At 37.2% G+C, this 16,241-nt stretch overlaps 1 protein-coding gene across 2 annotated transcripts in view; it reads left to right on the top strand.

Moving 5' to 3' along the window:
• Window positions 1–16,241, top strand: part of LOC126190962 (nucleoside diphosphate kinase 7) — a 102,065-nt gene that overhangs the window by 47,749 nt on the left and 38,075 nt on the right. For both annotated transcript variants that reach the window (XM_049931628.1, XM_049931638.1), the window contains one exon: window positions 12,423–12,584. In XM_049931628.1, coding sequence (XP_049787585.1) covers window positions 12,423–12,584 — 162 coding nt within the window. The remainder of the gene's footprint in view (window positions 1–12,422; window positions 12,585–16,241) is intronic.

Here is a 16,241-nt window from a genome sequence, read left to right as displayed (position 1 = left end):
AGTGTGTTAGTTATTTGTATCTTCCATTGATCATAATTGTGACCTCTTGCTATAATATGGAATGAGTCAGTTTTACAATTGTAGTACATCTTCTCAGTGGAAAATACGGATGACAACATGCTGACCATTTAGGTGATTTCTTAATTTTTTAAGATCAAATTATGCACTGCAAGTTTCCTGAGGTATAATATTTAGTCACAGATTCATTTTGGAGTGTTAAAAACAGCTTGTACATTAAAATTTGCAATTGTGAGTCTTTAATCATTATGTGCTTGAATTTTTTATATGTTGCACTTCTTGCAATCCAAATCTCTTGTCCAAGTTTCACTTCTTGCCACTTTTGTGAAAAGGAGATAGAAGTAAGAAAAATATCTTCACCTATTTTATACATTTCTTGTTATTCAACCTTTTGGTCAATTTTGGATATGATTTGCAGTGAACTGACATTTTTGCTCATAATTTCCCATATATTCGGAAGCACTGTATATCGTGATTCAGTGGTCTGCAACAACTGAGATTAAAAATTTGTTTGTATCATTACTCGGATACTGACATTTAGCAGTTGTCCATGGTCACTCTGTCCTCTGTGTCCAATTTAGGTATCTACTTTCAACCTCAAAATGTTCAGTCTTTTTTTGTGACTCATATTTATGGTTCATAAAAACTGCAAAACTGGAAATATATATGAGAATTATCTAAATAATTTGTGATTATTAACACTACATTTAGATTCAGTGATGAACATTACATTGGTACAGCTCTGGTGCATTCATAAAGTAGGCACATTAACTTGTTATACTACATTTTTACTTAATTTTTCATCATCCTAAATGTATCTGTATTATTGGTATTATTTCCATGATTAACAACAGCTGATTGTTTCAGTGCAGCCTGAAGGTAGAAATTTGCCAGGTGGATACAGAGCTGGTACTGCTTCAAGTGATATTTCAGGAGAATTGGAACCATCTAAGGAAAATAAGATTTTTTTATTTTGTTTCAAGCCCTTTTTAGGATTCTCATATCTTTCTGAGTGTGTAGGTGTACTCTGCAGCTATCAAAATAGTTCATTGTACTTGTTTGTAATAAACAGGCACATAAATGAACAGCTGTAGTTCTCTTAATCAGATTTTTACACGTGAAATGACTTGAATAATGATGAAACATATAACTGTAATTGCATGTAAGAAAATCCATCAGTACATCTAATAGACGTATGTAGCATGGTCGCTGTTTTGGCATTTCATCGCACGAGTCATCAACATGCCAAGTTTGTGACCGTATCACATTCTTTGTTGTGATGTTATATTGTGAGCTGCTTTAAACTTTGTTGTTAACAGAGTTTCTCTTACTTCATTGCAGCAACAAATTCTAACTTAAATCACCTTTATGATACTGCATTATTCTTTCAAAGTAAAATGTGTCTTTGTGTAAAATCTTTTGCTCAATATCTGTTGTGGGTAATACTAAAGTCATTTTATCTTTCTGAGATTCAAATCTCATTCATTATGGAGAGGTGTTGACTCAGCTCTTCAGACAGATAAATGTGAAATCGTGAAGGGTGTAGTAGAAAGCCAGCACATCAGCCAGAAGAGTGAGTGAAGGAGTTAGCCCCCCCCCCTCCACCTGCCCCCCACACCCCCTCCAGCCCAACCCTTTTGTGTGTGTGTGTGTGTGTGAGAGAGAGAGAGAGAGAGAGAGAGAGAGAGAGAGAGAGAGAGAGAGAGATTAGTTTGGATATTGTCAGCTGACTAGATCATGAGTGTGTATATAAGAATATTTGATGCAGTGTGTAAATCCTTGTAAAATTAGACCTGCAAGTAATAACAATCTTATGATTTTTAATTGTGTGTTCTGTTTATGTTACATAAACACCATTAAAAGCATTGTATAAAAAGGTCTGGAAATGAATAACCGTATACGTAACTATCCATTGGGAGAACCAATTCTGTTTGATATTGAAGAAATATTACCAGGTATAGTGTCCATAACACAAACTGCGAAATTGGTATATGGCATTTCATTTATGTCAGTGCTGTGCAGAACTTAAACTTTAGCTGCAAGTATCACATGCAAAAATTTGTGTTATTCTGACTTCCATTCATTTAAATCAGTTCATGTGAATAGAATGCATAAACAGCTCCCTCATGTTTCTCCATGCATTATAATCTTCATTGATATGCTTCTGTATTATTCCCGCTTGTTTCCTGATGCCACCTACCCAATTTCTATAAGATCATAACCTCAGTCCTTTTTTATCTGCTGGAATCAAGGAAAGAACTGACAAGTCCCAGTCCATCTGTGTCTGTTCTTCTGCCATGTGTCCCATCTTCCTCCATTTCAATTTCTCATTACGGTTGTGACAATGTCTTTTACTTCAGTATGTTACCTGTCTCTTAGTTATTGTCAACATGCTTTCTTCATTCCATAGAGTTGAATTCCATTGCACAGTGATTACGGTATAATTCAGCCAGGAAAGAAGTCAGTCTTCAGTTGCGATTCAATCTGTACTTTATTGCAGATCTAGATTTCAGCTGTAGTATAGCTATCATCAGTGCATATTAAATGAGTCATGCAGGATCAACAGGCTTGTACATGCATATGTCAGGTAACAACATTTAGAAGCCTGGTGAGTCTGCATTCACATTAAACTATATTCATTCCAAGGTCACGTAATAATGTGCATTTACAAGCCTGTTGAGTCTACATGACCCATTTCATACACACTGATGATAGCTGTACTGTAGCTGAAATCTAGATCTACAGTAAAGTACAGATTGAATCGTGACTGGTGGATGACTTCCGAATTAGGCAGGTAGTTAGTTAGTTAGCTAATTAGTTTGTTTCTTGTTCCCTGGATCATTTTGTGTGATAAATTATAATGATGTGGAACAAGTCATTTTACATTCACACCGCAAATTAATTTGCAAACATGGCTACATGCTGAACATTTATAAGGTTTTTTTTTTTTTTTTTTTAAAAAAGAAGTGTATGCAGATGCCAGTTAGTTATTCCTACCCATTACCTTTTACAGATTACAAATTCCTCTATGAAATAGGAGGAGTTGTCAATGAGACACTTTCCAATTCATTTTCAAATTTTACTTTTTTGTGTATGTCAGACACTTTATATCATTAGATGAATGATGAAAAATTTTTGTCCTAAAGGCAACCTTAGCGTAGAGTAATGAATGTTATTTTTGCTTCTGGTTTTGTAATTATGTACATCTTTATTTCTTTTGAACTGTCGTGGATTATTTTCAACAAACTCCATGAGGGAATAAATATACTGTGAAGCAGTAGTCAGAATGCCCTACTCCTTAAACAGATGTCTACAAGATCATCGTGGGTGGACATCACATATTACTCTTACAGCATGTTTTTGAGCGATGAAGAATACTTTCTTTCGTAAAGCTGACTTATCCCAGAATATTATTCCATATGACATTATTGAAGGAAAGTATGCAGAGCATGTCAACTTACTGATTTGTCTTTCCCCAAGATTTGCAGTGATTCAGCGTGAAAATGTGGCTGAACTAAGTTGTTTTAGGAGATCCAAAATGTCCTTTTTCCAGTGTAAATTGTCATCAGTATGGACACCCAAGAATTTCGAAATTTACACCCTATTTATTATTTCCTCACCATGTGTTTCACTTACCGTAATTGTAGCACCTATACATGTGTAAAACTGATTATGCCGTGTCTTTTAAACTGAGGGCAAGACCATTCATAGAAAACCAGTCAATGGTACTTTTAAGGACAATGTTCACCATTTCTTCATCTTCTATATGTATGCTTGGATTGATTACTATACTAATGTCATCTGCAAAGGTTGTTGTATATTAGGAGGAAGATCATTTACATATATGAGGAACAGTTGTGGAACTAAAGTTGAGCCTTGGGGAAAACCATAGATAATTTCTCCCCAGTCAGAATTACATCCATGGACTACATTGTTTGAATTACTAAGCACAACTTTCTGCATTCCTTTAGTTAGGCATGACATTATCCATTGTTAGGCTATACCATCAATCCCATAAAACTTCAGTTCATCCTGGAGAATACCGTGGTTCACACAGTCAAATGTCTTAGATAGGTCACAAAATACCAACTGGTGCTATTTTATTATTTAACACTTGTAAAATTCAGCGAGTGAACATGTGAGTGGCATTCTCGATAGAGCAACTCTTTTGAAACCTAAACAATGATTTGCTGAGTATGTTATTGTCACTGAAATGCAGTACTATACTAGAAAACCCCACCTTCTCAAATAGTTTGGAAAATGATGTCAGCAGTGAATTAGGTTTAAAGTTATTGACATCTCTACTGTCATGTCTTATATAGGGATTTGACAACAGTGTATTTCAGTCTCTCAGGAAAAAAGCCTTGAGTTAGTGATGCTTTACATATTTCAGATAAGATTGGGCTTATTACATCGCAACAAATCTTTAGTACTTATTGAAAAACAATAAAAAGCAGATGAGCTTGTATTTTTGAAAGAATGTATAATTTTCTTAATTTCAGCAGGAGAAATTGGTGGTACATTCAAATGATCGATCTTTATGAGTGTTACTTTTTCAACATACTGTTGCAGTTTTTCTCTTGAACTTTTTGTCCCAATACTTTGTACTATATTTAAAAAATGTTTATTAAATATATTTGCTACCTGTGACTCATTATTTATAACACTCCCATTCAATTCGGTAGTGACGCTACCCTGTTATATGACTGATTGTTTCACTACATTCGATGTAGCCTTAAGTCTATAGTTGGAATATGTGATTTGTGATATGTGCATGTTCCTTGATTTTTTTAATAACTTCTCTTAGTAATTTTGACAAGTTTTTGTAGTGTGCAACTACTACAGGATCCCTTCTTGCTCTCGGCAACAGATGTATTTCCCTTTTCCTTTCAGAAGATACTTTAATCACTCTAGTGATATACGATTTTTTAGGTGGCTCTTTAATGACCTTTCTGATTAACTTATGTGAAAGCTATTTTCAAACGATGATTTGAATTTATCCTGGAATGGATAAAATTTTATGGTAGGACTTAGTTCATTATAAATTTCATCACAGGTCATCTCTTGTAAACTCTTCTTAAAAGCATTTGTCCTGGAGTCATTAATTATTCTATCTGATTTCCACTGAGGAATATCCATAGTGAAAGGCATTATGTAATTTGACATAACTAATTGTGCATCTTGATCAGAGAAAACATTTTTTACTGGTAAACAGTTATTTTCTTGCTCTGAGAACACCTGAGAAAACATTATCAATTAGGGTCCTACATCTCGTCATCTGGAAACAATATTTTGGCGATCCATCTGGCCGCCATCTTCAGGTGAGTAGGCCGTCGCACTATCTTGCTGGAACTGAAATCTAACACGCTGTGGCAGCTTCTTTATACACCGACAGTGGGTCCACCATGCATGCACTAAAAAACTACACTCCTCCAGTGACAGGCACAACAATGCACCGGTGGGGAAAGCTCACAGAAACGATAAATCAATAACAAACACTACTGACAGTTTTTGAGGACCGAGACAAGAACCGTTGTTTCTTAATGTCAAACAGAACGGGGTTCCAACTCTTACTTAAAGGATACCCCTTATGTCTGTGTATAATATTGTCAGATACCCGGATTTCCAATACCACGACACAGGGGCAACCACTTGTGTCTCTTCGTACAACATTTTACGTCCTTTCATAAGACAATGTTCCGCAACCGCAGATTTTTCTGGATGAAAGAAACGTGTGTGGCAATGATGCTCCAAGCAGTGATCCTGGACCTTACGAATTGTTTGTCCAATATTGACTTTCCCGCAATGGCAGAAAATGTTGTAGACTCTGGGCTTTCTCAAACATAAATCATTCGTCACTGAGCCCAACAGGGCTCTGGTCTTAGCTGGCAGACGGATTACACTTTTAACATTGTTGTTGTTGTTGTTGTTGTTGTTGTTGTTGTTGTGGTCTTCAGTCCAGAGACTGGTTTGATGCAGCTCTCCATGCTAAACTATCCTGTGCAAGCTTTTTCATCTCCCAATACCTACTGCAACCTACATCCTTCTGAATCTGTGTAGTGTATTCATCTCTTGGTCTCCCTCTATGATTTTTACCCTCCACGCTGCCCTCCAATACTAAATTGGTGACCCTTGATGCCTCAGAACATGTCCTACCAATCGATCCCTTCTTCTAGTCAAGTTGTGCCACATATTTCTCTTCTCCCCAATTCTATTCAGTACCTCCTCATTAGTTATGTGATCTACCCATCTGATCTTCAGCATTATTCTGTAGCACCACATTTCGAAAGCTTCTATTGTCTTCTTGTCTAAATTATTTATCGCCCACATTTCACTTCCATACATGGCTACATTCCATACAAATACTTTCAGGAACGACTTGCTGACACTTAAACCTATACTTGACTTTAACAAATTTCTCTTCTTCAGAAACACTTTCCTTGCAATTGCCAATCTACGTTTTATATCCTCTCTACTTCGACCATAATCAGTTATTTTGCTCCCCAAGTAGCAAAACTCATTTACTACTTTAAGCATCTCATTTCCTAATCTAATTCCCTCATCATCACCCAATTTAATTTGACTACATTCCATTATCCTTGTTTTGCTTTTGTTGATGTTCATCTTATATCCTCCCTTCAAGGCCATTCTCTTCCATTCTGTTCAGCTGCTCTTCCATGTCCTTTGCTGTCTCTGACAGAATTACAATGTCATCGGTGAACCTCAAAGTTTTTATTTCTTCTCCATGGATTTTAATTCCTACTCCAAATTTTTCTTTTGTTTCCTTTACAGCATTGCTCAATATACAGATTGAATAACAACGGGGAGAGGCTACAACCCTACCTCACTCCCTTCCCAACCACTGCTTCCCTTTCATGCCCCTCGACTCTTATAACTGCCATCTGGTTTCTGTACAAATTGTAAATAGCCTTTCGCTCCCTGTATTTTACCCCTGTCACCTTCAGAATTTGAAAGAGAGTATTCCAGTCAACATTGTCAAAAGCTTTCTCTAAGTCTACAAATGCTAGAAACGTAGGTTTGCCTTTCCTTAATCTATTTTCTAAGATAAGTTGTGCGGTCAGTATTGCCTCGCGTGTTCCAACATTTCTACGGAATCCAAACTGGTCTTCCCCGAGGTTGGTTACTACCAGTTTATCCATTCGTCTGTAAAGAATTCGCGTTAGTATTTTGCAGCTGTGGCTTCTTAAACTGATAGTTCTGTAATTTGCACATCTGTCAACATCTGCTTTCTTTGGGATTGGAATTGTTATATTCTTCTTGAAGTCTGAGGGTATTTCGCCTGTCGTATACATCTTGCTCACTAGATGGTAGAGTTTTGTCAGGGCTGGCTCTCCCAAGGCTATCAGTAGTTTTAATGGAATGTTGTCTACTCCCAGGGCCTTGTGGCAACTTAGGTCTTTCAGTGCTCTGTCAAACTCTTTCCACAGTATCGTATCTCCCATTTCGTCTTCATCTACATCCTCTTCCATTTCCATAATATTGTCCTCAAGAACATCGCCCTTGTATAGCTCCTCTATATACTCCTTCCGCCTTTGTGTTTTCCCTTCTTTGCTTGGAACTGGTTTTCCATCTGAGCTTTTGATATTCATGCAAGTGGTTCTCTTTTCTCCAAAGATCTCTTTAATTTTCCTATAGGCAGTATCTATCTTACCCCTAGTGAGATAAGCCTCTGCATCCTTCATTTGTCCTCTAGCCATCCCTGCTTAGCCATTTTGCACTTTCTGTCGATCTCATTTTTGAGACATTTGTATTCCTTTTTGCCTGCTTCATTTACTGCATTTTTGTATTTGCTCCTTTCATCAATTAAATTCAGTATCTCTTCTGTTACCCTAGGATTTCTATTAGCCCTCGTCTTTTTACCTACTTGATCCTCTGCTGCCTTCACTACTTCATCCCTCAGAGCTACCCATTCTTCTTCTACTGTACTTCTTTCCCCCACTGCTGTCAATTGTTCCCTTATGCTCTCCCTGAAACTCTGTACAACCTCTGGTTTAATCAGTTTATCCAGGTCCCATCTCCTTAAATTCCCACCTTTTTGCAGTTTCTTCAATTTTTAATCTACAGTTCATAACCAATGGATTGTGGTCAGAGTCCCCTGGATTTGTCTTACAATTTAAAACCTGGTTCCTAAATCTCTGTCTTACCATTATATAATCTGTCTGAAACCTCCCAGTATCTCCAGGATTCTTCCATGTATACAACCTTCTTTCATGATTCTTGATCCAAGTGTTAGCTATGATTAAGTTATGCTCTGCGCAAAATTCTAGCAGACAGCCTCCTCTTTCATTTCTTACCCCCATTCAATATTCACCTACTATGTTTCCTTCTCTCCCTTTTCTTACTCTCGAATTCCAGTGGCCCATGACTATTAAATTTTCATCTCCCTTCACTATCTGAATAATTTCTTTTATCTCATCATACATTTCATCAATCTCTTTGTCATCTGCGGAGCTCTTTTTACCAATGTACATAGACCCTGTTGCGTTGATATGATAGATGACAACTTAATGCATGAAGATATCGGTCTGTATGCGTGGGCTTACGATAAATGCTATATCCTAATGTCCCGTCATCTCTCTTATGGACCAAGACATCTAAAAACGGAAGTTTTCCACCCTTTTGAACTTCCATCGTGAACTTAATATTGGGTTGCAGGCATTTAAAATAATCTAGGAAATGATCTAGAGCATACCTCCCATGCGGCCATACCATAAACATATCGTCATTGTGTCTCCAGAAGCAAATTGGTTTTAAGAACGCCGTCTTCAGTGCCATGTCCACAAAATCTCCCATAGACAAATTGGCAGCTATGGGGGATAATGGACTCCCCACAGCCACTCCATTAATTTGTTTAAAGTATTTGTCATTAAGTAAAAAATACGCCGACATCAACACATGGCGACTAAGCTTAGTTGTTTCTTCATCCAATTTTTCACCAATCAACTGCAAAGAATCTTCAAGAGGAACTCTGGTAAACAGACACAACATCAAAACTAACAAGCAAATTCATGGGACTGAGACACAAATACTTCAAACATTGAATAAAAACCAGAGAATTGGAAATGTGGCGTTCACATTTTCTGACATGGGGACTGAGAATGGATGCTAAATACTTGGCTAAGTTGTAAGTAGGAGCACCTGAATAGCTGACAATAGGCTGAATGGGTACTTGAACATCGTCAGATAATGAACTCTTCTTCAAATGTGAAAGCGTCTTGCATTTTATAAGTTCAGTTGGATCGTTCTTCAATCTTCGGTATGCCAAGTCTGCAAGCAAAAGATTCATTTTATCCACAAAATTGTCCTGCGAAAGAAGAACCGTTGCATTGCCCTTGTCTGCTGGAAGAATTACTAAATCCTGGTCTTCTCTGATGGAACAGATCACGGCTCTTTCAAGTGAGGAAATGTTATGTCGCGGGTGTCGCACCTGATGCAATGTATGAGAGACCTCTTGCCTAACCTCATCAGCTAGATCGTCAGGAAACCTGGACACCACTTGTTCAATGGCGGAAATGAATTCCATGATGGGAACATTCCTGGGTGTAGGTGCAAAATTCAATCCCTTTTCCAATACTGCCATCGTAGCATCTTCCAGTTGTTTGTTTGTGAGATTAATCATATGTCGATGGGTGTCATCATCCATTATTGTAGACTGAGAAGAAAGCTGTTGAAACTTGGAAGATTGCCTGCTGACGACATTTGCATGGACCCGGTCTGATATTGCACAGGATGAACTGTCTGCTCAATTCCAGGATGCAGCAGACAGCAACGCTGAAACTTTAAATGCAAATAAAATAAATCCTTGGATTTGGAATCCAGTTGCCTATGTGTAAAATGAATGTGCTCCCTTACTAAGACAAAACCAGCATGCTTCTGAATGTTGTTGGCCATTCTTGCCCCATTGTAATGAAAAATTCTGGCATCTCAGCAGAAAAGTGCGCGTGGTCAGTAACTTCTCCTTCTTCTTCTTACGAAGTTTATCAAACTTCCTTACAAGTTCAAAAATCTCCTCCCCGTAGATGCTCTTTATGTGGCTTTGTAAACTTTCCCAGCGTAATAATTCGTTGTACTCATATCAGGTCTCCAACCGGAACATCTTGTCATCCGGATGCAATATTTCGGCTGTCCATCTGCCCACCATCTTCAGGTGGGTAGGCCGTCGCACTATCTCACCAGTGAGGGGGAAGTTGCTGAGCACCCTCGCTTATTACAAATGTTTAAACAAATTTGGAAACTGTTGAAAAATAGAGAAGCGTGTAAGGAGTTAAATAAAAACAGTTTTTAAAAAAAATCTTTGATGGTTTGTATTTTAAGAAATCGGTCCTTACTTACCAAACTTTTGCAGTATTCAAAAGTGAATTTTTCTTTTTGACATAAAATATCATCAGTTTCTTTTTAAGACCATTTGGTTTGTGCCAATTCCTTTTTGTCCTCAGAAGGTTGTGTTAGGGACAAACGTTGTTGTTTTTGTTGTTGTTGAAAAGTTCTACTTATTTATGAGCTCTGTTATTTCTGTTATCGTCCGAAGATTTTGAATGGAGATTTGGTTTAATTCTTGATGTTAAAATGCCGCATCAAATTTCCATGTATGGTAATGCTTCATTGTTAGTTCCTTATGAGAAGCGGCATTTCTTTTGATTCATTTGTTCTGCAATTCTATTCTGCAGTCACATATTTAAATATCTCTCATTTAGACTTTTGTGCCATGGTTGAAAGAAGGAACTGTACTGCAATTTCTACACTGAAATAACTTCTGAAGACCAGTTACTCTGTTGTCTCATCATCCTCTGTTCCGATGCCAGTTTGATTACTGTTTTGCTGGGTGGATAGCTCAACCCATATCTATTCGGAAATGCCCCCACCTAAGCCCTAATTTTTCTACTGGTTTACCGAAGACCAAAATGTTTTAGTCTTTTGTGTCACTTTGGTGGACTGAATTTTAGTTTTGAAATCATTGAACTCTTCTTACTGTAATTTTGCTTTTGCTCAGACATTTCATAAAGACCTCGGCTTTATTTTAATCTGTGATGAAGGTTTGTTTTTTTAGTCACATTCTAACATGGCTATTGAGCTTAGGTAGCTCTTTCCCATCCTTCACAACCTTGCTCAGTAGATACATGTCTATAGTGTACTGTACAATACCCCAGAATTTTGTCCATTGATGCTTCTCATTTTCTGCTTCAAAGGTAAATGTTAAAAGTTGACTGTTCAGGTAATCTGCAGTCTGTTTCTTGTCGTAGTTGCTAGACAGAAATACTTTCCTATAATTCTTAACAATCTCTTTCACATTTGTCGCGATTAGTGGTACAACATCCTTACGTTTACTGATAACCTACTCTTCGCAAGTGAATTGGTTGAGGTCTGCCACCAAGAAATCTAAGATATTACCAATGGTACCATCATGTGTCAGTTCTCTAACTGCTTGAGATAATTATTGGATAAGATATTTAATACAATATTAATAAACAAACCCTGTCCCAGATACTTATTCTAAATGCATGAGACACAAAAGTTTGAGTACTCACACAACAGTTGAAAATTTATAAATTAAATAAAGAAAGGTATATCAGAGAAGGCACACGTGAATATCTTTGATGTTCCTGTCCAAAGAGTTTTTGACATTGGTGTATGAGTTGCATTAATGTACATTTTTATTCTTTAACAAGAAAAGATGCTGTCAATTGCTGAAGTTCTGCAACAATAACTTTCATGGTTGTCAGAAATGATTACAACGTGTCACCTTTTCTGATGGTAGAAATTTTTTATTTTGCCACTACCAGTTTCAAGTCACCTTCATCATACGGTATGCAGTTCTTAGTGTTTGTGGGCATTGCTGTGTGGAGTTATTTGCATTCATGAGGTTAATCTTGATGCACTTGTGGATTTACAGTTATTTGCCAGCTGTGATCATTCTACAGCACTACACAAACTATGCCACATTTAGCATCTCCCACATGCTTAAAAACTTAACTGCAAGTGCACCAATATTAACCCCATGGATGCAAATGATTCCCTCCCCCCCCCCCCCCCCCCCACAATGCTATAAACAAACACTAAAAACTGTACACCATCTGATGATGTCACTAGGTGACATGGTATCTGATAATGGTAAAATAAAAAATACCTTCTGTAAACAAAAGGCATCTGGTTGCAATCATTTATTATAGCTTTTATTCATCACAGCTGCTTGGTTGCACATCTATATTGGATAAAAGTTTTAATAACTTCTGTTGTTCCATATTCTATTATCTGCACCTGCTATTTAACTTCTTTAATATATTCTGTTCCAAATGAAATTGTTTTGTGTACTTTTTTATAGTATTGAAACATTTAGCAATTTGACTAGTGTGCTAGTTTACAAACTTTTCTACTTTTATTTACAGGACTTTTGGAATGCTGAAGCCTGATGTGGCAGATAAATATGGTGAAATACTGAAAATGATTTATGCAAATGACTTTAAAATAACAAAATTGAAGATGGCACGCCTTACAAAGGAACAAGCACAGGAGTTTTATAAAGAACATGAGGGAAAACCATTTTTGCCGTACGTGTAAAGCAAAGTATACTGTCAATGAAAATGATCATACTAGATACCAGCGTGTTATAAATCCTTTCTATATGTGACTATTTATACTTTTCCAGCATATTAATTGATGATATTTTTGAGGGTCTGCATCTGAATCATACAGACATCTAGACACAATGTTTCTACACTCAATCTGGCCACTCTCTTCAGGTGAAAACATTACCTGCTAATCTCACTGGAGATTCTCACCTGAAGATGAAAGCCAGGTGGACTGTAGAAATATTTTATCTCAATGATTGTATGATCCAGCTGCAGATCATCAAGAATATCATCATCTTTTCTTTGTGTTTGCAAATGTCATTAAACTGTAGACTGTTTATGATAAATTATTCTAACTGATTATAAAATGTATTTGGATATCAATTAGAATATTTTCAAAAGCTCACAATTTGTCTGCTAACATGTTACGATTAAAATTTCACATGTCAGATTTCAATGGAATTTCTGCATTTGCTATTGCTATTTCAAAGTCTTATTTCACGGAAAAGGGGTAATCACACCACAGTACTTTCTGTGCCTCATTGATTATGGAATTTATTTTGTGTCCCACTATGAAATTTATTTAGTGTCTCATTAATATAAGGGCCGAACAAAAAGTTTTCATTCAGAGGCCGTACAGTCCAGAATCAGTAAGACTATCACGTAAGATCGCTGTAAGTATTGAGGCAATCATTGTATTGATGCACCAGATTGAAGATACTCATTTCGTAAAACACTGTAACTGTCTAATGTACATCGTTGTCCAACAGGAACTGACGATCCTTCAAGGCATTTTTTAAGGGACTAAAGGCATGAAAATTGCATGAGGGGAGCTAAGGACCCTGGACAGGTGCTTGTGTGCCTCCAATTTGAGTTGGCGTGACTTCTGCGATACATTTGTGATACAAGCTTTATTGTGAACCAGCAGCACATTTTGCTCACTTACAATTAAACAGTGTTGAACTCACTAATTAGACTACTGTTGTCAACACAGGCATATTTGTATTTAATATTAACAACTGATTTAATTGTCTAAGAATACCAATTCTCACTCATTGACTTCAGGAGATGGGGCAACTTCTGCATTACAACATTTTCAGTATGGGGACGGGCATTATCGTGAGGCAGCAGCATCCCTTGTTACAGATTTCTTAGGCTTTCAGCCTTGACTGCCTGCCATAATTTTTCCAAGACTGTGCAGTACCAATCCCCAGTGATGAAGACACAAGGTACCTTGAAATCAATAAGCAGTCAAGAGATCAACCAGCAGCTTCTGTCAGATCCCTCTTTACTTGCCTTTATAGGTCAGTGTTATTTACCTTTTTAGTAGAACTTTGAGAATACATTAGTTTTCATACTTTGTTGAAGAAGAAAGTATTGAAAGACAGAGAAGCTGCAAACCATTGTGTCATCTATGCATAGCAAACAGCTATATGTTTGAGTGTAGGATGGCAATTGTTGCTCTGATGAGGGAGAATCCAGTTGGGATAGGCAGCTTTTTGAATTATTTTTGTTGGTTGTGTTTGACAGCTTTGATAAATTGTAGAAATGAAATACTGTAACATGTGGAGTAGCTGTATAATTTAACTTTAATTGTGTGACCGATTTTAGCCAGAGACCATTTTCCATTACCCGATGTACAACGTTATGGTTACTGTGTCCATAACGTTGTATAGCAATTACTGGAAAATGGTCTCTGACTGCAGTTGATCATAAAATTAAAAATAAATTATACAGCAGCTTCATGTGTTACATTATGTCAGTTCTGTGTTTGAATTATGTTGAGACTTCATTTATCAAATGAATTTTGATAGGTCAGACCCATGTGGGAATTGATTAAATGGTCATTCAACTTTTGTTGTTAGGCTCTAGCAACAGTTTCTAACTACAGGTTCCCGAATGCAGCAAGAAGTTACAACATGCAATGGTGGTTGAACTGATATTTGTAGTTATTTGTTCAAAAGAATATATTACTAACTCATTCCAACTATGTGTGCTATTGTTGCATTCACTTGAAGTGAATGTACCTCTGTTTGCATGTAATGGTGGTACTTTGTGCCAGGCACATGGCAGCACATTTTATTGGAGAGAAAATTCAAAAGTGTTATTGCTGTGATTGTTTGCAGTCTCGCATTTTTATTCTGTGGCTAAGAGCCATTGAAATTCTACATAGATTACATGAAAGCAGGGAATTAGCAAGGAGCTGGATGTATGGATACATTTATTATTAAGGTGGTAGTGATGATATTAAATTGTAAAGGGTGGTAAATTTGAAGCCTTCAATGAGTTCCATCATAGACTAAAATTATGAGATCTTCAGTAGTATGATCAAAGGCTAAATTTTTTTAGATTAATCTTCATTATCTAGAGCTTGGAGTGTGTGTCGTGCACATGTTTGATCATTAAGAATTTATGAAGCTGGTGTACAGTATGGGTCAAACTTGGAGTGATGTTGAATATACTGTGCATTGTATCAAAGGTTAACTGAAGAAAAACACAAAGGTACACTGCAAAGCTTGATTTATAAAGATTTCTTCTGTTATGAGAGAAAGAGATGAAAGCTTTGCCTTGCTGTAGGAGATATGTGCAAACAGCCAAAATGATGTAGTATTTAGTTAAGGTAGGAGAGGCCTTTGAAATCCTATTCATAGTGTGAGATAATGTTCGAAACAGATCTGGATGGCACATAAATAGTGAGTTTTAAATAGCATAGTTTTATTGAGAGAAAAGAAATGGCTGATTCTGTTTCTCTTGTTGAAGCCAATTTGCTTCTGTTTCCATATTGTGAGTTGAGGGTTGAGTTATATGTAAGTGGACCATATACAGGGTTATTACAAATGATTGAAGCGATTTCACAGCTCTACAATAACTTTATTATTTGAGATATTTTCACAATGCTTTGCACTCACATAAAAAAACTCAAAAAGTTTCTTTAGGCATTCACAAATGTTCGATATGTGCCCCTTTAGTGATTCGGCAGACATCAACCCGATAATCGAGTTCCTCCCACACTCGGCGCAGCATGTCCCCATCAATGAGTTCGAAAGCATCGTTGAGGCCAGCTCGCAGTTCTGGCATGTTTCTTGGTAGAGGAGGTTTAAACACTGAATCTTTCACATAACCCCACAGAAAGAAATCGCATGGGGTTAAGTCAGGAGAGCGTGGAGGCCATGACATGAATTGCTGATCATGATCATCCACCACGACCGATCCATCGGTTTTCCAATCTCCTGTTTAAGAAATGCCGAACATCATGATGGAAGTTCGGTGGAGCACCATCCTGTTGAAAGATGAAGTCGGCGCTGTCGGTCTCCAGTTGTGGCATCAGCCAATTTTCCAGCATGTCCAGATACACGTGTCCTGTAACGTTTTTTTCGCAGAAGAAAAAAGGGCCGTAAACTTTAAACCGTGAGACTGCACAGAACACGTTAACTTTTGGTGAATTGCGAATTTGCTGCACGAATGCGTGAGGATTCTCTACCGCCCAGATTCGCACATTGTGTCTGTTCACTTCACCATTAAGAAAAAATGTTTCTTCATCACTGAAAACAAGTTTCGCACTGAACGCATCCTCTTCCATGAGCTGTTGCAACCGCGCCGAAAATTCAAAGCGTTTGACTTTGTCATCGGGTGTCA

This window comes from Schistocerca cancellata, chromosome 1 (assembly GCF_023864275.1).
Source record: "Schistocerca cancellata isolate TAMUIC-IGC-003103 chromosome 1, iqSchCanc2.1, whole genome shotgun sequence".
Classification (NCBI taxonomy): Eukaryota; Metazoa; Arthropoda; class Insecta; order Orthoptera; family Acrididae; genus Schistocerca; species Schistocerca cancellata.
The sequence above is the reverse complement of the archived record's forward strand: the minus strand, read 5'-3'. Positions and strand labels throughout refer to the sequence as shown.